Genomic DNA, 24316 nt, shown 5'->3' with positions numbered 1-24316 from the left:
ATCCTGTGCCTTTCAAATTGCTTCAAGAAATTCTTTCTTCCTTTTTTTCTGTTTTTTTTCCTTTTTCTTTCTTTTCTTTTAGGTAGGGGTATGTATCGGGGGAGGGGGGAGGGTAGATATTATTATTCCATGTAATCGTTTGAAATTGAATAAAAAATTATTTAAAAAAAGAAGAAATTCCAACCATTGCTGCTCTGCCGTCATCCCCGCCAGTGTTCTTTTTCAATCAATTCTGGCCAGCTCCTCTCTCATGCCTCTGTAATTCCCTTTACTCCACTGTAACATTGATACATCTGACTTCAGCTTCTCCTTCTCAAATTCAATCATATTATGATCACTTGCCCCTAAGGATTCTTTTACCTTAAGCTCTCTAATCAATTCCAGTTCATTGCATAACACCCAGTAAATAGCTGATCCTCTAGAGAGCTCAACCACGAGCTGTTCTAAAAAGCCATCTTGCAGGCCTTCTAGAAATTCCCCCTCTTGGGATCCAGCACAGACCTGATTTTCCCAATCTGCCTGCATATTATTGTCCCCCATCATTATTGTTACATTCCCCTTTTGGCATGCATTTTGTATGTCCCATTGTACTTTGTAGACCACATCTTTACGAATGTTTGGGTGCCTGTATACAACTCCCATCAGGTTTTTTAACCCTTGCAGTTCCTTAGCTCTACCCTCAATGATTCAACACCTTCCGACCCTATGTCACCTCTTTCTAATGATTTGATTTCATTTTTTAACCAACAGAGCAACCCTTCTGCCTACCTGCCTTTCCTTTTGATATATTAAGCTCCCAGCTTTCAGCCACAATTCCTACATCATACATACCAGTCTGTAACTGTGCTACAAGTTCGTCTATGTTATTATGACAGATTAAGTTACAAGTACTTTTAAGGTTTCCTTGGATGCACATTTTAAATATTTTTTGTTTTTTCATTATGTAAGCATGATGTTCTTGTAGAATTGTATTTTTTTTCAACTACAGTACCTTGATTCTACAGCTGTTGCTTAAAAATCTCTCTTCTGTTTTCAACAGGAAAAAAGTGCACTTATGGTCATAAATGTAAGTACTATCATCCAGAAAGAGGTACACAGCCTCAGCGTTCTGTGGCAGATGAACTACGTGCTAGTGCTAAGAATTCAATAATGAAAACGAATGAAGGATTGGTGAAGAGCAACAGTGTTCCATCTAACAATAAAACTGAGGCTACATTTGATATCAGATGTATAGCTCCAAAACAACAATCTGATCCAAGTATTCAAACCCCTCTTTATAATGCAGTTGAAGAGAAACTTAGCAATAAAACCAGACTGGAAACCAGGTCTGTGCCCTCTCTCATTAGTGCATCCAATGCTTCAGCTGCATTAATCCCAGGTAGTGCCAGATCAGGTTCTGGCATGCACTTTGTGACACAAGAACAAGGAATGCCATTACAGTTTCCAGCAATTCTAGTAAATAGTCCCCATGGAACACACATGTCATATAATAACCAACGCCCAAAGTGTGACTCTCCTGTTGATGGAAGTTATTATTCTATGATGAATCCTTATCCTAATCTTACTTTACCTGGTACACACAGCCCTGACCAGTTTTCTGTGGATAAACAATACAGATTAAACCAGGTAGGTTCTGAATGCAGCAGTGAAGGTAGTGTCAGCTGTGGTAGCAGTGATTCATATGCTGGATATAATGAGCATGCCTACCGAAGTTCTCCTGTTATAATGCTTGAGGAAAACCTTAAATGTCCTCAGCTTCATAAGCAACATCAACCCCTTCATCACGGATATCATGATGATTTAACGAGAGTTCCAGCTTACAGTAAAGAAGAGCAAAAGTCAATGCACAAAGCTTCAGTCCCTTGCATGACATCACATTTGCCACACACAGTGATTGGAGCTCAGTCCAATTGTCCAGGTGAATATTGTACAGTATCTCATAATGCTCATCACCTTCAGAATATGCATATGAGAACAGCAGTAGGAACTGCAAGGGTAGAAAGCTTTCCAGACTCGCATTTGTATGAAAATCAACCAGTGAGACAAAGAAAACCTTGCGTAGATCAGGAAATGTATGCCAATTGGAATAGGTTTGGTTATAGTGTGGACATTTGCAATTACCTACAGGGACTTTCATTACCCAATAATCCCACGCAGCCATGCTATGATCAATTTACATTCCAAAGCCTACCTGAGAAAAGGGAACAAACCTGGGGGATGCCATGGAGTGGTCTACCAATTGAGCATCTGAATTCACAAAGATTTCCGGATGCTCGTGAAAAGGTCTTCACAAATTTGTGCAACATATTTCCATCTGAACTTGTACGGATGGTGATGAAAAGAAATCCTCACATGATCGATGCTGAAAAACTTGCAGCAGCTATTCTAGTTGAAAAGTCAAAACTGGGTTATTGAATTTAAATGCATCATCTTGGTGTTCTTATTTCTCAGCCCAGATGCTGAGGTAGCTTACATTTGTGAGATTATTCAGAATAAGAAGATAAAATACTCTATTTCCTATACAAAAGGGAATATTTTGTGTTTTCATAACTACCTTTTAGACTTTGTATTATTTAAAGCTACAGTTTTCCATAGGAAAATATAAAATGTGTATTTTAAAGCACCTTTTAAATATTTACTTGTGATAAAATTTACTGTTTTAATCTGATATAGCAGTATTAGTAAGCCTGAGTGTGTTTTTTTTTCATCACAATGCATTTAGTGGCTTTTGGCACTTTTTCTTCAGCATTTAATGAAGTATTAATGGTAAAGATATGTTAGTGCAGGTACCTTTACTACCACTAATTGAATAGTGTGATAAGAACATCTGTGATTTCCAATTAATGGTAATTTAAAAGCCAAGTAGAAATGCTCATGATATATATTATTTCAGGATGTAATAATTGAAGTTGCAATTAAAAGCAACCTTTTAAATTTATTTTAAAATATATTCTAACCTTTTTAATTAATGCACTAGGTCTGTGGTGTTATGAGAAAGCCTAATTTATCTTGCCACATTTTTTTTAACAAAGTGGAAACAAACAGATTATCTGTTTAATTTCAGTAAGTGTTGTTTCTGGTATTTTTAATGGATTTTTGTCTGCTGCAGTGCTATGGTTGTCATACAAGATATATTAGCAATCAGTTCTATTTAACTGTTGACTATACTGCAACTGCAGGCAAAATCCAGAATAAGCAGAAATGACCTTTCATTGTTGATGCAAATTGTATCTGTTATAAAAATGAAATCGCTAGTAGTTTTAAATTTGTACTTGTGTAAGTGAGATTAGGGATTATTTGGGCGGCATTTTACCAGATCCTTGAAAAAAAATCATTGGTTTACAGAATTATTCAATCTTTCCTTTCACTAGTTAGCAAAACTGTGAGTTAGAAGATATTGCCAACTGAACAGAAAAATCCTACATTTGGTTTTTGTGTGTTTCCCTTCACAGATATTAAACAGATCTGCTCAGGGTAACACATACAAACACTGCTCAGGGCTTTTTTTTAAATACATCTTAAATTGAAGCTCAAGTTACAAGGAGTTTAATCACTTCATATTTATTTTTCTGTTTGTTCTTGTTTCTGTAGTTTCTTGGTTTGAATTTTCACAGATCTGAGTCTCATTTCTTTATAGTCAGGCTGCAAGCTGTACAAAGGAATCTTAAATACCTTTTTTTTAAAACCATAGGTAAAATTGCTATAAATGTATGCTTACTTAATAGATTCCTAGTTGTTAAATTCATTGTGTTCAGGAAAATAACCATAGTTTTAGCTTTGCAGCATGATCATCAATTTTATTTAATATGCAACTGAATGTATGCAAAATATGCTGAAAGGAAATAAAATTGTAAAAATCTAATTGCCTGCCATTATGAAAGAGGATCTAGTGCATTCCCGACGTACATGACAAATAAACTCTTCTCGGGTTTCTAGCTGAGTACAATCAATGTTTCGATGACAAACTCTAAGAAGATGGCAGAGTTTGTCATCAAAACTTTGGTTATAATCGATAGCTATACTCGGCTGGAAGTCTGAGAAGGGTTTATTATATTGATACTTATCTGAGGGTGAATTTTTTTAAATCAAAACTGAAAATTCTATTTCTTAGAACCTACTCAGTACTGCACAATATCAAATTTCTGATTTTTCGGCACTTTTTTTTCAGACTCACTATTGAATGACCAATTCACATTTTTCTTTTACTTTTTACTCAGTGAGTTTATGCATTCCATGCAAAATACCGCCTTGCAGCCAGATCAAAAGAAAATGAGACTTGCATATTTGAATGGATATTTTGTACTTCAATGTGTATAATATGTCAGTTTAACAAATGAATTACAAAACTTCAGGGAACATGGTAAAATGGATCCTAAAACCACGTCCAACACACCTAATAGAATAACCTTTTCACTACTTGTGTGACACTATGTGTGACAGTAAGTAGATTTGGGTAAGAATGCTTTTTTAACAGGGCATTGTGCTTATAGACATAACTGATACTCTGAACCATGTTCAGTACATTTCCAAAATAAATTGTAATATAAATATTTTTTCCTCATCTGCAGTACAATGCTGTTGATTTTTGAATTGCACGCATCCCAGTATCATTGTAAGGCTTCAAGTTTGTAATGGTACTATAAAATCTAGTGTATCTATTGAAAAGTTTAAGGAACTTTGTATGCCTCTATCAGTATTAGAATTTTGAAATGATATTCATGAATAATTGGATTATTTTATTGTTTTCCATTTTGTGTCAACTGATTAATTTATCGGACGGTTTTGAGCTACAACAGTATTTAATTGTATCATTTTATATTATATTCATCATTTTGAAAATGTAACTAATAGTTGAGTTTATAATAAAGTATAATAAAAAACATTTCAAATGTGAGTTTGTTGAACAGCTTCTATATAATGCAGCTGACATTAATGCATATTGTAGGTTAAAAACAACTAATTTTACTGTAATTGTAAGCTAAATCAGTCTTGTGTCCGTTATAGCTAATTATAATTTTAACTCATTGGGTAAATAATCAGGCATACAAACTCAAAGTTACTTTGTGGTAACTTTTATATTTTAATGCAAGACAACACTGGGGTCAATTTTTGGTAAAAGTTTTAATCTTGTTAGTATTTTTTAACATTGCATGTTAAGCTAATGCACTATTATTCATCACATTTGGTTTCCAAGATAAATTCATACTTTAAGATAAGTATCATTTGCACATCACAAAAAGTAGGTATCAGGAAATCCATAAATCTTGAATGCTTTATAATTCATATACATGTGATATAAAATACATAAATCTACCCTCAATTGTGACCCCACTAAGGAGCACCAGGCTATTGTCTCCCACACCATCAGAGGCTTTATCCGCTCAGGGGATCTCCCATCCAATGCTACCAACCTTATAGTACCCACACCTCGCACTTCCCGTTTCTACCTCCTAACCAAGATCCACAAACCTGCCTGTCCTGGCAGACCTATTGTCTCAAGCTTGCTCCTGCCCCACCGAATTCATTTCTGCATACCTCGACACGGTTTTATCCCCCCCTTGTTCAATCCCTTCCTACCTATATTCATGACACTCCTCACGCTCTTAAACTTTTCGATGATTTTAAATTCCCTGGCCCCCACCGCTTTATTTTTACCATGGATGTCCAGTCCCTATATACTTCCATCCCCCATCAGGAAGGTCTCAAAGCTCTCCGCTTCTTTTTGGATTCCAGACCTAATCAGATCCCCTCTACCACCACTCTGCTCCTTCCAGCGGAGTTAGTCCTTATTCTTAATAATTTCTTCTTTGGCTCCTCCCACTTCCTCCAAACTAAAGGTGTAGCTATGGGCACCCGTATGGGTCCTAGCTATGCCTGCCTTTTTGTTGGCTTTGTGGAACAATCTATGTTCCGTGCTTATTCTGGTATCTGTCCCCCACTTTTCCTTCGCTACATCGACGACTGCATTGGCGCTGCTTCCTGCACGCATACCGAGCTCGTTGACTTTATTAACTTTGCCTCCAACTTTCACCCTGCCCTCAAGTTTACCTGGTCCATTTCCAACACCTCCCTCCCCTTTCTAGATCTTTCTGTCTCTATCTCTGGAGACAGCTTATCCACTGATGTCTACTATAAGCCTACTGACTTTCACAGCTATCTGGACTATTCCTCTTCTCACCCTGTCTCTTGCAAAAATGCCATCCCTCTCTCGCAATTCCTCCGTCTCCGCCACATCTGCTCTTAGGATGAGGCTTTTCATTCCAGGACGAGGGAGATGTCCTTTTTTAAAGAAAGGGGCTTCCCTTCCTCCACCATCAACTCTGCTCTCAAACGCCTCTGCCCCATTTCACGCACATCTGCTCTCACTCCATCCTCCCGCTACCGCACTAGGAATAGGGCTCCCCTGGTCCTCACCTACCACCCCACCAGCCTCCGGGTCCAACATATTATTCTCTGTAACTTTCGCCACCCCCAACGGGATCCCACCACCAAGCACATCTTTCCCTCCACCCCCTGCTTTCCGCAGGGATCGCTCCCTACGCAACTCCCTTGTCCATTCGTTCCCCCCCCCCCCCCATCCCTCCCCAATGATCTCCCTCCTGGCACTTATCCTTGTAAGCGGAACAAGTGCTACACATGCCCTTACACTTCCTCCCTTACCACCATTCAGGGCTCCAGACAGTCCTTCCAGGTTAGGCGACTCTTCACCTGTGAGTCGACTGGGGTGATATACTGCGTCCGGTGCTCCCGCTGTGGCCTTTTATATATTGGCGAGACCCGACGCAGACTGGGAGACCACTTTGCTGAACACCTATGCTCTGTCCGCCAGAGAAAGCAGGATCTCCCAGTGGCCACACATTTTAATTCCACATCCCATTCCCATTCTGACATGTCTATCCACGGCCTCCTCTACTGTAAAGATGGGGCCACACTCAGGTTGGAGGAACAACACCTTATATTCCGTCTGGGTAGCCTCCAACCTGATGGCATGAACATTGACTTCTCTAACTTCCGCTAATACCCCACCTCCCCCTCGTACCCCATCCGTTATTTATTTTTATACACACATTCTTTCTCTCACGCTCCTTTTTCTCCCTCTGTCCTTCTGAATATACCCCTTGCCCATCCTCTGGGCCCCCCCCCCCGTCTTTCTTCCCGGACCTCCTGTCCAATGATCCTCTCGTATCCCTTTTGCCTATCACCTGTCCAGCTCTTGGCTCCATCCCTCCCCCTCCTGTCTTCTCCTATCATTTTGGATCTCCCCCTCCCCCTCTCAAATCCCTTACTAACTCGTCCTTCAGTTAGTCTTGACGAAGGGTCTCAGCCTGAAACGTCGACTGTACCTCTTCCTAGAGATGCTGCCTGGCCTGCTGCGTTCACCAGCAACTTTGATGTGTGTCGCCAAAAACAATATGGGGATGGGGAGGGGGGAATCAACACATACACGCATACACACACAGGTACCCGCGCAAAGCTTTATGGTCATTGTCGTCTTTTCGGCGTAAAAATAACGTATTTGACTGCTACTCTTGTCCGTTGGCAACTCTACCCCCCGCCCCCCCGGTCGGTCGGTCCGCTAGAATATTGTCAATATTAAACTGGTCCGCAGTCCCAAAAAGGTTGGGGACCCCTATCCTTGGGGACATACAAGTTCTCCTTAAACTAATGAAATATAGTGGCTGTCATGTCTTCTTTGTAATTGCATCAATATGTTGGCCCAGGCTAGATCTTCAGAGATGCTAACACCGAGGATCTTGAAACTGCTCACTCTTTCCACATCTGATCCCTTGATGAGGCCGGGTGCATGCTCCTTCGACTTCACCTTCCTTAAGTCCGCAACCAATTCCTTAGTCTTACTGACATTGAGGGAAAGGTTGTTGTTGCAACACCACTCAAGCAGCTGGTCTCTCTCTCCTGTACCCCTCCTTGTCTATTAACTCTACTCCAATCACCCATTACCCATTTAGTGGAATTATCCTCATTGTTCTGGTGTGTAATTTTTCTAAGTTTTATAAATCAACATTTTACAATCCTGTCACCGCTTCCTAAGGATATACACCAACATAGCTACACCATCCCCTCCACCTCCCTGCCTGTCCTTTCAAAACAATGTGTATCCTTGGATGTTAAACTCCTATCTATAATATTCTTTCAGCCACAACTCAGGAATGCCCATATCATACTTGCCAATCTCTAACTGCTCTGCAAGATCATCTACCTTATTTTGTATACCGCATGCATTCAAATACATCACCTTCAGTCCTATATTTAAATCAGCATTTTCAATTTTGTCCCCATTACACTGCAATTCATTCTATTGACTGCAAGTTTGCCCTATAATCTACCCGTCCTGTTTCTCAGCCCTATAACTCAGTTTCCCATCCCCCTGCAAAATTAGTTTAAACCCTCCCTAGCAGTTCTAGAAAAACTGCCTGCAAGAATATTGGTACCGCTCAGGTTCCTGTGAAGTTCGCCCCTTTTGCACAGATCCTACCTTCCCCAGAAGAGATGCCAATGATGCAGAAATCTGAAACCCTGCCCCCTGCACCGGTTCCTCAGCCACACATTCATCTGCCAAATCATCCAATTCTTACCTTCAATGACACGCGGCACAGGCAGACCCTGGAGGGTCTGTTTTTTTTCCCCCAGCTTCCTCCCTAGCTCCCTAAATTCTCCATTCAGGACCACCTCCTCTTTCCTACCCATGTTACTGGTGATTTACCAAGACTTCTGACTGTTCACCCTCCCCCTGTGGACCCAATTCGGGATGCCTCTGACTCTGGTACGGGAGCGGTGCGCAGCGCAGCACAATATACCATCCGGGTGTCTCTATCGCGGCCACAGAATCTTGTCTGCCCCTCTCACTACAGAATCCCCTATCACTACTACAGCCCTCTTCCCTTCTAAACCAGAGGGCCAGGCTCAGTGCCAGAGACCCAACTGTTGCAGCTTCCCCATGGCAGGTTGTTCTCCCCCCCCCCCACCCCAAACATTATCCAAAATGGTATACTTATTGAAGGGAACAGCCACAGGGGTACTCTGCACTGGCAGCCCATTTACCTTCCCTCTTCTGACAGCCACCCAAGTACCTGCATCCTGCAAGTTAGGGGTAACTGCCTCCCTGTAGCTCCCATCACCACCTCAGTTTCCCATATGAGCCCAAGATAGTGCTCCAGTTCCTTAACACATTCTCCAAGGAGCTGCAACTCGATAGATGTGATGCAGATGTGGTTATCTAGGAGACTGGCGGTTTCCCCAAATCTCAAAACAAAGAACAGCCCCTGGAGCCATCCTTATTGCACTAATGAAGAAAAACTTACTAGGTACTTATCTCACCCAAGCCTGATGAGCCAAAGCCTCTCACTCCAGCACTGGTCCACTGACAACGGCTGGTCCATTTGTTCCTGCCTTATGTTTATTTGCCCTTGCTATTGAATCATGATTTGATTGGGCTGACAGAAAACACTTAAAACTATGTTTAGCTAACATCTACACCGTCTCTTGGGCATCCACTACTTCCAAAGAACAGTTTTTTCAGCTTTTGTGTAATATTCTACAATGACCAATAGCCCTCTAATGCGTGGAGGGCCAAATCCTCAGGAAAAATTTGTCATCACTATAATAAATGACCATGCCCTTTCTTCAAGACTAATACTACAAGTATCCCATTATTCCTTCTCAGAATCTTAATGTTGCAGAAAGACCAGCTCTATTTTTCAACACACAGGAAAGCTGGAATTCAGCAGGCCTCAAGGACAGTCTTAACTGCATCGAAGTTTTACCTCCAAAGTGAATTCTTACTGTTTTCCCATTGGTGGTATGTAGAACCGCCCTTGCAGTTGTGGTATCAGTCTCAGAAGCAACATCTTTTGATTGGCCCAATATAAAACTAAAATCTCAAAAGTTATAAAAAGGCACATCATTTGATCTAACGTGTGCAACACATTAAGCATGCAAATAGCTGGCTATGTTAAGTTATAAATAAAAATGTCTAGAAATTGAGTAAAGGAAAACTTGTCAAAAACAGTCAACTAGTTAAATTAAACTGAGCATTGATTTAAATGTTTCAAACATGTAAATTTGTACTCTCACATGCAAAACATTAATTCCATATCTTTAGTTTCAGAATACAATAAATCTATTCATTTGTAATGTGTCATGTTAATTTCACTTTTCAACTGGATTTTTAACTCACCTTTTGTCATATAATTTAGCAAAACGTTCATTCAGGATCAGAGTACATGCTAAAATGTGTGCATAATGAAGTCTATGTTAATAGTTCAGTACCTATGTAAACTATGGAAACCTTCACTTGAACCCTAGAATTCAATCCAGAATTGTACAGAAAGGCAGACACTGGGACTGGTCACTGTTAGAGCAGGTCATCCTCCATAAAGGGATGTACAGTTGCAAGAAAAAGTTTGTGAACCCTTTGCAATTACCTGGTTTTCTACATTAATTACGCAAAATGTGTTCTGATCTTCATCTTAGTCACAATAATAGACAATCTGCTTAAACTAATAACACAAATAATTGTACTTTTCACGTCTTCATTGAATACATTGTTTAGTCATTCACAGGCCAGGTTGAAAGAGTATGCGAATCCTTGTATTTATTAACTCAGGGGTCCCCAACCTTTTTTGCACTGCGGACCGGCCAACCTGGGGGGGGGGGGGGGGGGGGGGTAGGGTTGCCAATGGACAAGAGTAGTAGTCAAATACGTTATGCTTACCCCGAGAAAGATTACAATGACCATGAAGCCTTGCACGGGCACCTGTGTACGCATGCGGGTATGTGCTGTTTTTTTTTCCAAATATCATTTTTGGCGATTCTGTTCGGGGGGGGGGGAGGTTGGTGTTAATCACGACTGGAATATAGATGATAAGTGGCTAATACACTCAATTTCATTTCCAAAAGGGTTTATCTAACGAATTTAATATTAAGCACAGAGCATATTTTCCTCGCATGAATATACTGATAAGTCAATTATCAGGGGAGCTTGAAGTAAGTGTTGAACGAACTTCCAGTAGAAATGGTTGAGGCAGGTTCGATATCATCACTTAAAGAAAAATTGGATAGGTATATGGACAGGAAAGGAATGGAGGGTTATGGGTTGAGTGCAGGTTGGTGGGACTAGGTGAGAGTAGTGTTCAGCATGGACTAGAAGAGCAGAGGTGGCCTGTTTCCATGCTGTAATTATTATATGGTTATATAAGTCACTTATAAGTCAATAGCATCATAACATTTTAAGTAACGTTTGGATATTAAACACACAGCACATATTTTCCCCGTTAAGAACATATAAAATCATTGCAACACACCAATATTGCTGAAACAGTGGGAGCCCTGGGCTTGTTTCCCTGCAACAAGACAGTGCCATCAAGGGGTGATGGGAGACAGTGATACTCAAAGGGGGTTCCTGATGTCCAGTCTATTCTGCAATTTAGTTTTCGTTGCATTCATTGCAGAGATATGTTGGAAATGGAAGCAACGTTTTCAGTGCTTTCGTGGCTATCTCAGGATACTTAGCCTTGACTTTGATCCAGAATGCCAGCAGAGATGTTATGTCAAACATACTTTTCAGCCCGCCGTCATTTGCAAGCTCGAGGAGTTGATCTCCTTCCCACGCTGACATGGATGACGCGTGCGTAATGACCTCACATGCACTCAAGCTCAACAGTGGGCGTGACAGGGAATGAGGAAAGGTGCAGCTGACTCATATCGCCAAATCATATTTCCTTGCGGCCCAGTAGCACATGCTTTGCAGCCTGGTGGTTGGGGACCGCTGTATTAACTGATAGAACCTCCTTGAGTAGCAATAACCTCCACCAAACATTTCCTGTAGCTGCTGACGAGACTTGCACATTGGCAAGGAGGAATTTTAGACAATTCCTTCATACAATACTTTCAGTTCATCAATATTTCTGGGATACCTTACATGAAAAGCCCTCTTCAGGTCATACCACAGCATCTCAATTGGATTAAGGTTGGGTCTCTGACTCAGCCATTCCAAAATATGAATTTTCTTCTTTTTAAACTATTCTGTTGTTGATTTACTTGTGCTTCAGATCATTGTCCTGTTGCATCATCCAACTTCTATTAAGCTCAGGTGATGGACTGCTACCCTGTAAAATGTCTTAATATAATTTTGAATTCATTGTTCCCTCCAATGACTGCAAGCTGTCCAGTTCCTGAGGCAACAAAGCAGTCCCAAACCTTTCTCTGCATAGCATCTTTTAATACCTTGTGGAAAATTACACCTAAGCCTTTCATTCCTGAACCTGTACAATACGTAAAACAATTAGAGAAATGAGGGAGCAAAACTTGTTTTTACAATTTTATTGTTAACCAATGAATGTTCAAAATAGTTATGCTCAGTTGTACAACACAGTACATGGTGCCAGGGAAAAGCATTTGTAGTTATTTTTAGAAGAAACAAACCAATGTATTTTATAACAGGTGTTCTATAATGCTAGTGATAGCAACTTTAGCCTTTCAGTCAATATACACTGGAAACTTTCTTGGATGATCAAGGAGTTGCACAATTTGATAAGTGGAACTCTAATCAGGATTACAGTTTTATTAAACTGCATTGTCCAATACCGATACCAATGTACTAACATCAATGTTAGTGCGGACATTTCAGAAAAATCCACTGGAATCCACAGTATTTCAACTTGCTCCTGTAAATCTATTGTCCAGTATAAAAATACTAATGCGCATGCCTTAGTGCATGTTTCTATGCATTAACAGTATTACACTGCAAGTAGAAATACTTCAAAACATTTTTTAAGCATATGCACAACATTCACTAATCAGTCCTCAGAAATTGCCTGCTGTCCCTCTAGAAAAGTTTGGTATGCAATTACAAAAAAACTAGATGTTAACTCATGATGCAAATCAAAACTTTACCTGCAATTATAGTCACAAAGAGCGCAACAAAATTGTTCATTATTTTGCCTACCAGGCATGTTAAATGCTCAACTATAAATGGCAATTTAAATAAACCATCATTACAGATATTGAATGCTGATTTATAATGCATAATACCAACAGGAATTTAGCTGAACCAACTACAGAGGAAGCAAGGACAAATCAGAAGTGAATTTATTGCAGTAAAATGGTTATTCAGGAAATGTAGAGAGTTTGATAACAAATGTTAAAACACCATTCACTGTCTGTCCTAATGTAATTTACCCATTACTTGAATTTTATTATGCAAGTTACCTCAAACATCATTCACCTGAAATGTGTGCACATACACATTTGGAAAAAAGCATCCTGGGTTCCAACACAATTATTAAATGCAATACAAATACTTGTCAGCCAATTTTATTTCTAATGCACAGATTAGACCACTCTATATAGTAGGTATTGCAGCCGTACACTTCAGATTTTCGAATAACAGGTACCAAAGATGCAAGAATTTAAAAAAAAAACATCTTTTATATGATTCACATGTATTGAGAGGGTGTTTGATTGGCCATTCATCATGTGTATAATATTGAGGTAGTATACTGTCCCCACCTTGGGACTGATGTTTTCATATGCTCCCCTGCCAGAAAGGCCCAATATTAAGAATTGTTCACTAACAGATGCTGTATTAAATTTGATTTATGTAAACATAAAACCCTATGACTCTTCATTACTTGCTGTGTCTTAGAGTAGTTTCTAGCTGAACTATTATCATTTAAGTCTTTGTGAACAGGTAGGCAAAGAAAACCATCTATGATGATAAGACATGAAACACCAACTTTAAAGATATTTAGTTTGATATTTTACTGTATTCAGATAATATTACATTTCAGTCACTGAAATTAGACCTGAATTATGCAGGCTTTGCCATTTAAGGCAGATTGCTTAAATCCTAAGTTCTATACTAACTTTATACAACTTTTAAGAAAAGCTACAGAGATTAAGCCAACTTCACACATGCATTTTACTGATATTAAACATGCCTATTCAACAAAAAGCAACAGTATTTTCTGAATAACTCCAGCTGTTAACTGTTGTGCTATAAAATGTTTTAAGGATAGTTACCAACTGCCTTAAAAAATTTACATCTAACTCCTGCAGATCTAACAAGTACAATACTTTGGCAAGGTGAATTAATGTTACAGTTCCAGAATGCTACTTGTTCCTCTGCTAGTGGTTCAGCTGTTTTAAAGAACATTATAAAGTAACTGCACGCTCACATAGCTTCAAATTCATCAATGCGCTGTTTTGTGTTGCCTTGTCGTATCTGTCGCAGGGTCTTATATTTGTCACGGCCTGCCTTAACATTCTCAGCATGGATGACATCATTTACAGTCTTCTTTGTCTCATCACGGGCATGAGCCAATTCAGAACTTAATGCCTGTTAAACAAATTAAGTGGTTTCAAAAGAGAAAAAAAAACATGCTTTTAAATTAGAAAAATATGAACAAATATTTTAAGATTGAATATGCAAGGAAAATAATGTTTATCAATTATTAAAAGATTATTCATTCAAGAGTGTGCTTCATCCAGTGTACCAAATAATTCAGACAATATATTCAATCTCTAAGTTGTCTACTGTCTGAAACTTTATTTCAAAAGACTTGTTTTTGCAGAGCTATCACACTTAACAAACACAGATTTAGAATGGATAAAAATTATGAAGTTAATTGTACAATTCCTTTAAAAATAAAGCACAATTGAAAAGTCACGTGATTAAATCTGTGTGATTTTAGAGAGTCAAAAACTCATTTCCTTTTCTGCTCTGAAAAGCCAAATATGTCAACATGGTTCAAATTAAGTTACGTTTGCAGTGTGATGGAAGCACCAAATTGTAACCACCTCCGGAAAGGTTAACAAGTTCTTTTTGATGTTTAAAAGCATTTAAAACGTCATCACTAAGATCCCACAGTGAGTGCAATAGGGTAGGTCATCACTGACCAGCAAATTGACTGGCTCAAAATATTACGTATCCTACAGGGGACAATTCTGGTCCCTCGTCCCCAGAATCAGTACATTGGCAAGGCACGTGACAAGAAACTGAAGTACAAGAAATAGGAATTTGGTCATATTTGAGATAAACAATCTATAGGGAAGGTGAGGATTGAGATGGATTAATGATGGCATTTTAGGGAGATTCTCACCAAATGTCAGTAGCACTATGGAACCAATGTGTGCTACATAATTCAGGATTTGCATGCATATGTGAAGTCCCACATTTGCTGATTGTACTTCACCGGCAATTCCCCAGCTGTGCCCCCTGCAGAATGTTTGCTTACTGCCACCAGACCCATATCCCAGGGCTTCCTCAGGGTCAACTTCAAGTAACATTAGTCTTGGTGCAGGAAAAGAAATTCCATTCACTTGCACAGAAGCAACAGAAGTGCCAAGGGAAAACATTAGACATGATTTTAACAAAGTTAGCTTTAATGTTTTTAATTAACTCAGTGATTAAAAAAGTAACAACTTAAATGGTTCTAAATGTCAGGGATATTCAAAAATACACTTGTTAAAGTTTTCAGCAGTGATGGGCAGAACAGGTTTGCTTCACCCCATGACATTATTATATTATTCAGTGCTTCTATTTTGGATTAGAAAGATTCTGTGGAATTCTTTGCAAGATACTTGGTCAATTTTCAAATGAGTGAAAATTCAAGTACATATTTGAAGGCACACAATTTAACTGTCAACAACACTGCAAGATAAAAAATGTGGAGTCAAGATTTGTTAATTATTAATTTGCTTACATTCAATGATTTTACATGGATATATTTCGCATAAAGCTTCAAAGTCTTATTATTTTAAAAACTTAACCTTCTACTTCAGAGAATACACTCAGTAGCCATTTTATTAGATACCCTTGCATCAGAACAGGTATCAACTGCTGGCCAAATTACATTGTGTACTTCTCACACAGGCTTCCAAATTTGCAAACTGCATTTACTTCTCCAACATTGACAAGTTTTGAGTGCTAACACGTGCTTCAAAAAGGTACTGTCTATAAGCAGGAAATCCCGCAACAAGTGAATAAAATTTACCAGTGGCTATGAGCAGAGATAAACAGATTTGTTAACCACAAAATTACAAACAGTTGCACAAAATTGCAATATGCAAGAAGCAAAATGAACAAATAAACACTGATGATAGAAATCCAAAAAGTAGAAAAGCTGAAACTTCAGAAGATCAGGTAACATCTGCAGAGTGTAAAACAGTATCTTAGACCTTCAGAAATAGCAAGTTAGAGATAAAACAGGGAAATACAGAGTGGGAAGACTGCACAGGGTGGAAAAGCAAGAGTAAATGACTCAATGGAATAATGGTGCAAAGCAACAGCAGATGAAACTTAAAAATCCAGAATGTCTCTAGCTCAAAAATATACACAACATACAAGTCCACATGTATTTAAGGTTGTGCTGGGTTCCCTTAAGAAACTGCTCTTCAGAAAATAAACTCAACAGGTGCTTTTTCTTCTAAATTAATTGGTTTTGACCAGGAAATATTCAAAATGTGTTTAAGAAGTACAAAGGTGATGAGATAGTATCAGAAGGAACCTGGCAGGCATAGATCGGGAAGGGCTGTTTTCTGGCAAAGAGATGCTTTATAAGTAGGAGGCCCTCAAAAGTGAAAATATTGAGAATACAGAATTACTATGTTCCTGGTGAGATAAAAAGAAAGGCCAACAGGTTTAGGGAACCTTAGTTATTGAGGGACACGGAAGTAAAGAGGTGGCAGCACATATCAGGCCTAGGCAGTTAGGATCAAAAAAGGCACTAGGAGTACCTGAAATGCAATAGAATACAGAGAAATCAGGAAGACTAAAAGACATGGCTACTCTGGTAGACAAAATGAAAGATAATCCCAAGGGCTTCTATAGTTATATTAAGAGCTAAAGGATAGCAAGGAACAAAATTGATCCTCTTACACATCAGCATGATCATCTATGCATGGAGCCCAAAGAGGTAGGAGATCTTAAATGAACTTTTTGTATCTGTATTTACCTAGGAGACAGACTATGGAATTGAGGTAAATGAGTAGTGAGGTCATGGACTGTATCCAGATTACAGAAGAGTTAGTGCTGGCTGTCTTGGAGGCAAATTAGGGTGAACAAATCCCTAGGATAATATATACAAATGATGGAAGAATAGAAAATGAAATGAACAATTGACGTTTCAGGCCAAGACACTTCCTTACAACTGGAAAGGAAGGGAGAAGAAGCCAGAATAAGGTGGTGGGGGAGGGAAGTAGTACAAGCTAGAAGGTGATAGGTGAAACCAGTTGAGGGGAAGGGAGGTGGGTGGGGAGTAGGGATGAAGTGAGAAGTTGGGAGCTGATAGGTGGAAGAGGTACGGGGCTGAAAAAGGGATCTGATAGAGAGTAGTAGACTATGGGAGAAAGGGAAAGTGGGGGGGTGGGGAAGAGGGTGGGTCTGGAGAGATGATCCTGCTGACGATGGTGCAATTTGCAGAGAATGATGTGTTGCATATGGAGGCTCATGGCATGGTAGGCAAGAGCAAGAGAAACTCTATCCCTGTGAAAGCAGTGGGTGAGGATGGAAGTCTGGGAAATAGAGGATATGTGGGGGAGGGAAACCCTGCTCTTTGGAGGAGGAGAACATCTCAGATGTTCAGGAAAAGAAAGCCTCATACTTGGGAAGTGATATGACAGAGACTGAGGAACTGAGAAAAGTAAATGGCATTTTTTTTTTTTTTTAACAAGCAACAGGGTGGGAAGTAGTATGATAACTACAGTAAATACACTATACTTCTTCCCACCCTGTCCCTTGTACACTGTACTACTTCCCATCCGCATCACATCAGAAAGGATTGTGTCACAAGTGTTGCTGCACCTCTGGTATCAACATAGCGTACCCATAATTCACTAATCCTAACCATATATTTATTTAATTAGCGGTACAGGGCAGAGGAATGTGGGAGCAAATCAGAGAACCTGGAGGAAAAATTGTCATGGGCAGAACATACAAACTCCTTACAGACGGCAGTAGGAATAGAACGACACTCTTATAGCTGGGGGTGTAATAACATTAGACTAACCTCTACTCCTTAGCCACAGGTGAGCTGACAAGAGGACTGGAGGATAGCTAATGTCCCACTGCTCAAGAAAGCCAAGAATAAGCCGGTGACCTTGACATCAGTTGTGGATAAGTTATTGGAAGATATCATAAGGGATGAGATATATAAGTATTTGGATAGACAGCAACTGATCAGAGATAATTAGCATGGCTTTTTACAGGTTTAACCAACACAGAGTATTTTGAGGTGGTTACCAAGAAGATTGATGAAGGAAAGATGGTGGAAATTGTTTCCATGAGCTTTAGCAAGGCCTTTGACAGTCCCAAATGGGAAGCTGGTCCAGAAGGTTAAGCCATTTGGCATTAAGAATGAAGTAGTCAATTGGTTTAGTGAGAGAAGTCAGATTAGTAGATGGTTGTCTCTCTGGCTGATGGCCTATATCCCACAGGGATCAGCACTGGGTCCACTATTGTTTATCATCTACATTACTAATTTAGATGATAATATGGTAAACTAGATCAGCAAATTTGCAGATGACTTTAAGACCGGGGGGCGCAGTGGACAATGAGGAAGGCTATGAAAACTTGCAGCGGGATCTTGATCAGCTGACAAAAATGGGTTCAAAACTGGCAGATGACAATGCTGATGAGCGCGAGGCGTTGCAATCTGGGAGGACAAACCAGAGTCAGGCTTACATAATGAATGCCAGAACTGTGGTGGAACAGGTGGATCTGGGAATACACATCTATAGTTCCTTGCAAGTGGTATCACAAGTAGAAACAGTCACAAACAGAACTTCTGGCTTATTGGCCTTCATAAATCAGGGCATGTAGCACTGGAGTTGTGATGTTATGTGTATAAAATATTGAGGCAAAATTTCAAGTATCATGTGCCATTTTGATCACCTACAATACCTGCAGGAAAGAAGGGGAGGAGGCAAAAAGATATTATAGGACAGTTAACCTGACTTAAGTGGTTGGGAAGATGTTGTGGAGTCCATCAAAGATGAGATTTCAGGATACTTGCAGGCACATGATAAAAAGACCAAAGTCAGCAGTTTCCTTAAGGGGAAATCTTGTCTGACAAATCTGTTGGAATTCTTTGAGAAAATAATACGCAGGATGGACAAAGCAGAGTGGATGTTGTTTACTTGGATTTCTGAAGGCCTCTGACAAGGTGTCACATGAGGCTGTTTAACAAAGTAAGAGCCCACAGTATCACAGGAAAGAATAGCAGGGGCAGAAGATTGGCTGACTGGCAGGAGGGAAAGAGTCAGAATAAAGGGGGCTTTTCTGGTTGGCTGCTTGTGGCTAGTGGTGTGCCACAGTGGTTGGTATTGGACTATTTCATTTCACGTGGTCATACACTTTGGTACAAGGAATAAAGGAATAGACTATTTTCTAAATGGGGAGAAAGTTCACAAATCAGAGGTGTAAAAGGACTTAGGAGTTCTCATGCAAGATTCCCTAAAGGTTAACTTGCCAGTTGAATCTATGGCAAGAAAGGCAAATGGAATGCTAGCATTTGTTTTGCAAGAACTAGAATATGAAAGCAATGATGTAATACTGAGGCTTTAAAAGGCATTAGTCAGACAGCACGAAGTATTGTGAACAGTTTAAGTCCCCTTATTTAAAAGACGTGCTGGCATTGGAGAGGTCCAGAGGAGGTTCACAAAAAAGATTCTGGGAATGAAAGGGTTGATGTGGGAGTACCATTTGATGGCCCTGGACCTGTATTTGCTGGTGTTCAGAAGAATGTGGGGTGTCCTCATTGAAAGCTATCAAATATTGAAAGACCCAGACAGAGCGGATGCGGAAAGGATGTTTCCTATAGTGGGGGCGGGGGGGAGGGGCGGAGTCTGAGACCAGAAGGCACAGCCTCAGAATAGAGGGACATCCACTTCGAACAAGGATGAAGGAATTCCTGTAGCTGGAGGGTTGGGAATCTGTGGAATCCATTGCCACCGATGGCTATGGAGGCAGTCATTGGGTATATCTAAAGCAAAAGCTGCTATGCTCTTAATTAGTAAAAGTGTCATATGTTATGGGGAGAGTGCAGGAGATTGGCAGAGCAGACTTGATGGGCCAAATGGCCTAATTCTGCTCCTATGTCTTACTGTCTTATGAAAAGATGTCAATAAGCTAAAACAGTGCAGAGAAAATTTACAAAGATGCTCCCCCAGCTTGAAAACCCAAATTACAGCAGAAAATTTAAATAGATTAGGACCATTTCCTGGACCATAGTATAATATAAGGGAAGATCTTAGATTTTTGCATGATTATGAGGAGAAAGTTAATGTAGACATCCCTCCCCCAAACCAGGATGAATGAGATGAGGTCATAAGTTTAAGATGAAAGGTAAAATATTTAAGGGGAATCTGAGGGGAAACATCTTGACTACGTGGTGCAAATGTGAAGCGAGCAGCCAGCAGCCAGCACAAGTGGTAAATGCGGGTTCAGTTGTAACATATTGGAGAACTTTGGAAAGGTACAAAGAGTGGAGCATGGTGGGCTATGGTATGGGTACAGGTAGATAGGACTATGTGTGCGAACAGGTCAGCATAGATTAGATGGGCAGAAAGGCTTGTTTCTGTGCTGTAGTAGTCTATGATTTTGAGATCCAGACCTGAATGGAAAAAATCAAGTGCCTTGGATTCTTAATTGCCACTCAACCCTTCTAAGATAATAAAGTTAATTTTAGTTTTGCAAGGAGGAAAGTATCCCATTACTCAAGTTAAGCTTAACAGCACAAGTAGAAAAGAAATAATAACTCATGCATGTCAACTATATGGTCTGTAACTGGGTGATATTGATTGATGAAATGACAAGCGGTCTATAAATTCCACTCATTTGAAAATTAGAGTGGAATTACTATGTATCCTGGATGCAAGTTTACGTCATTAAAAAGACCAAAAAAAAACCATTTTTGATGTAGGGAGAAAGGTTGATTTTAATTATAAAACTACCCAAACTACCAATTCAGAAAAAGTTAAAATATTGAATTAATATTTATTCAAATCTTGGTATAATGTTTTGTTAAACCATATTGGAGAGTGGGCATTCTTACAAACTTAAACCCCAATAAGAATTTCACATTTGGTACAACTGACATCCTGTCGAACTCACCTGCAGCTGTTTCTTTACACGCTCATTCTTCTGTGTTTCAGTTATGCGCTCCTCCTCACTGCGATGGTTTGCTACTCCTTCTGATAAGAGTTCAGCACTGGCTTCAGCATTGTTCTCATCCTGCTCATCATCATGCTCGTTTTCAGCTTGTGGAATAACAAGTGGAGGTGGCAGAGGAGGAGCTGTCATCACAATCTTCAACTCTTCCTTGGTTTTTTCCAAGTCTTCCTGAGCCGTGACTGCCTAAAGTTAGGGGGGAAACAAACAGCTTTCGCCAATTTGTACTGTCAGAAATTCTTCACTCATTTTCCAAATACAATTATGACCAAGATTAACCTACTGAATGTATAAGAATTCTCTGCTAGTGTTGTTTGGTAGAAAAATCAGGCATTTTAATCTAGTTAGAAGCATTACTGAAAGGCAATATTCCAATAGAATATGCAGCTCAGTACATTTCTGATGAAACAGTTTAATTACTTTCTGCTGCCATTCTGTGGCCTCTTCTTCCTTCTTTCTCTTTGCATCCTCCAGAAGTGCAATTTTGGCAGTAAATTCAGCGAGTTCAGCTGCCTAAAAAAAAGGAAACTATGATTACTCGAAGTTGCTGAAGCGTATGCACCATCACAATCATACATTTTCTGCACCTGAAAATTAGCCACTAGGCATGTAGAAATATAAGAATAAGCGAAGCATTAACAATTTTCCTTCAGCAATAAACATTGAGTGTAAACTAATCAAGGGCAGGTGGTGCCAAACGTTAAACTAAGCAGACTTCAAAGAACTGCCCAAATAGGCAAAGAAATTGGAGATCCTTTTATTTTGGATACAGTTGCTTACTTGGCTTAAGAAAAAGTTACATTGCACAAATGGTGCATTTTTACAAGCGTACCAGTTTGGAGTTAAGGTTATTCAGCCCACCTCAAGGTTGCAGAAGAAAAAAGTTTCATAAACTTGTCTTGTAAACAACAGTGCAGAAGTATCTGTGAACTGGGCAACTGTTGTATTCGAGAATAGCTAGACAAGTTTATTGCTGAAGCTGACAATACTTCCTACAAAAGTTAGGGAGATGCTGAACATGTACCTCATGGCTGCAGTGTTCACTTGTAATATTTTGTTAATTATACACCCTAATACCTGCTTGGCTGATTTATGCCTATGAAATAATCTTGAAAATTTTATTACGTTACAGCAGGGGGCTGCCAACCTTTTCTATGCCACAGACTCCTACCATTAACAAAGGGGTCTGTGGACCCCAGGTTGGGAACCCAGGTAGAGCAGTGGCCTCCAACCACCGGGCCACAAAGCATGTGCTACCAGGCCGCGAGAAAACAATATGATTTGGCGATATGAAACGATATGAGTCAGCTGCACCTTTCCTCATTCCCTGTCACACACTATTGAACTTGAACATAGGGTTGCCAACTGCCCCGTATTAGCCGGGACATCCCGTATATTGGGCTAAATTGGTTTGTCCCATACGGGACCGCCCTTGTCCCGTATTTCCTCCGCTAAGGCAGAGCATTCCTATGCAACCGTTTGTAAGCCGAAATGGTGTAAAGTGAAGAAGCAATTACCACTAATTTATAAGGGAAAAATTTTTTGAGCATTCCCAGACCCAAAAAATAACCTACCAAGTCACATCAATAACACATAAAACCTAAAATAACACTAACATATAGTAAAAGCAGGAATATGATAAATACACAGCCTATATAAAGTAGAAATAATGTATGTACAATGTAGTTTCACTTAACAGAATCGGGAAGATGAAGCCAAAACCAATTTGTAGTTTAAAAAAAATCAGCACGTTTGCGCATGCGCACACAGGTACCCGCGCAAAGCTTCATAGTCATTCTAGTCTTTCTCGGGGTAAACACAAGTGTCCCGTATTTGACTGCTACTTTTGTCTCTTATTTGGGAGTGAGAAAGTTGGCAACCCTACTTGAATACCCCCCCACACTCCCCTCACCCCATTGGCCAGTCCGCAAGAATATTGTCAATGTTAAACCAGTCCGCAGTACAAAAAAGGTCAAGGACCCCTGGTGTAGAGCACCCAAACAGGATTGGGCTTTACTCCAATTAAAGTCCCAACTCAAAAGTAGTTTCACCCTATTTGAAATAAGGATATTTTGAAATTTGTAAAGACAACTTTCTCATTGAAGCCATTTACTGCGAAGAGGGGATGGAGGATAGCTAGAATACTCTGGCAATGCTTGGGATGCTCCATGATAGGGATCAGTCAAGCTAAAGCTAATTATATTCAAAAGATGAACCTTTATTTGCAGAGAAAGTACATTTGGAGGGAAAAAAGTGACTCAAGAACAATCCAAATTTTTGCACTCGCAGCCAAGACAAGCTGGGAAATCTCTTATATTGTAAAGCTCCCAGTGGTTTCACCTTGAATCATTTTTTTTGTTTCGTTTTGTCTTTTTTAACCAAACGAACTCCTGCCCTGCTCAAAAGGACAGGAAGCAGGTGAAAGGGTAACGTTTGCAATAGATTTCTAGTCAAACAAAAAAAAAAAAAAGAAAAATAGGGTGTTAACTTCTGAGTGGGGAAGAAAGGAGGATTGGTTGAAAAGCTTTTGATTTTGCTTTCTGCATACCTGGCTCTGTAAGTGTACAAATTTGTAGACAAGCTTTTAGAGGAACATTCAAGGACACATCAAGCAATGTTTGCTAAAATGCTCCCATCAACCGATTTTTCCATTCAGATCCAGCTTGACAGAATGCAAGATTTCTTTCAAACAGCCCACAAGATCCTCATTACCTTGCAGAAAAAAGTCCTCATACAAAATGGGGATGAAGCATTAGTTTTTCAAGTAACTTAAAGATTTGTTCAAGATTTGGACTTCAAGATTTGTTTCTCAAGTTTTTGAGCTAGTTTGTAGAACATTCTAAAGATACAAGCACAATAGAGAAGTTTTATTTTATGAAGATCAGGTAGGGAAGGAGAGGTTTAGTAGAGGGATTGGTCTTTTACTCCTCAACCTCTTGCTGGATTCAAACCCAATGAAATATGATTTTATAAAACAAAAATATTTATATTAGTTATGGAGAGAAGGGTCCACAAATTAGTGTCTTCCAAGGGCAAAGATAGCAAGTTTAAGGAAGCTGACTGACAAGGAATATTGAGGCACTGGTCAATTGGGATCAAGGAAATCCCAGGAATATAAGATAGAGAATA

At 39.6% G+C, this 24316-nt stretch overlaps 2 protein-coding genes across 5 annotated transcripts in view; one reads left to right on the top strand and one right to left on the bottom strand.

Annotated features, from left to right (window-relative positions):
• Positions 1-4840, top strand: part of LOC140200178 (probable ribonuclease ZC3H12C) — a 105746-nt gene extending 100906 nt beyond the window's left edge. For both annotated transcript variants that reach the window (XM_072263098.1, XM_072263100.1), the window contains exon 6: positions 1040-4840. In XM_072263098.1, the coding sequence (XP_072119199.1) occupies positions 1040-2415 (1376 nt within the window). In that variant the 3' untranslated portion in view covers positions 2416-4840. The remainder of the gene's footprint in view (positions 1-1039) is intronic.
• A 7484-nt stretch (positions 4841-12324) lies between these two features.
• Positions 12325-24316, bottom strand: part of LOC140200177 (radixin) — an 87044-nt gene continuing 75052 nt past the window's right edge. For all 3 annotated transcript variants that reach the window (XM_072263097.1, XM_072263095.1, XM_072263096.1), the window contains exons 12-14: positions 21608-21700; positions 21131-21373; positions 12325-14356 (exon numbers count right to left, since the gene is read on the bottom strand). In XM_072263097.1, coding sequence (XP_072119198.1) covers positions 14192-14356; positions 21131-21373; positions 21608-21700 — 501 coding nt within the window. In that variant the 3' untranslated portion in view covers positions 12325-14191. The remainder of the gene's footprint in view (positions 14357-21130; positions 21374-21607; positions 21701-24316) is intronic.

This window comes from Mobula birostris, chromosome 7, assembly GCF_030028105.1.
Source record: "Mobula birostris isolate sMobBir1 chromosome 7, sMobBir1.hap1, whole genome shotgun sequence".
Taxonomy (NCBI): domain Eukaryota; kingdom Metazoa; phylum Chordata; class Chondrichthyes; order Myliobatiformes; family Myliobatidae; genus Mobula; species Mobula birostris.
Note: the sequence above shows the minus strand (reverse complement) of the source record. Positions and strands in the feature narration are given on the sequence as shown.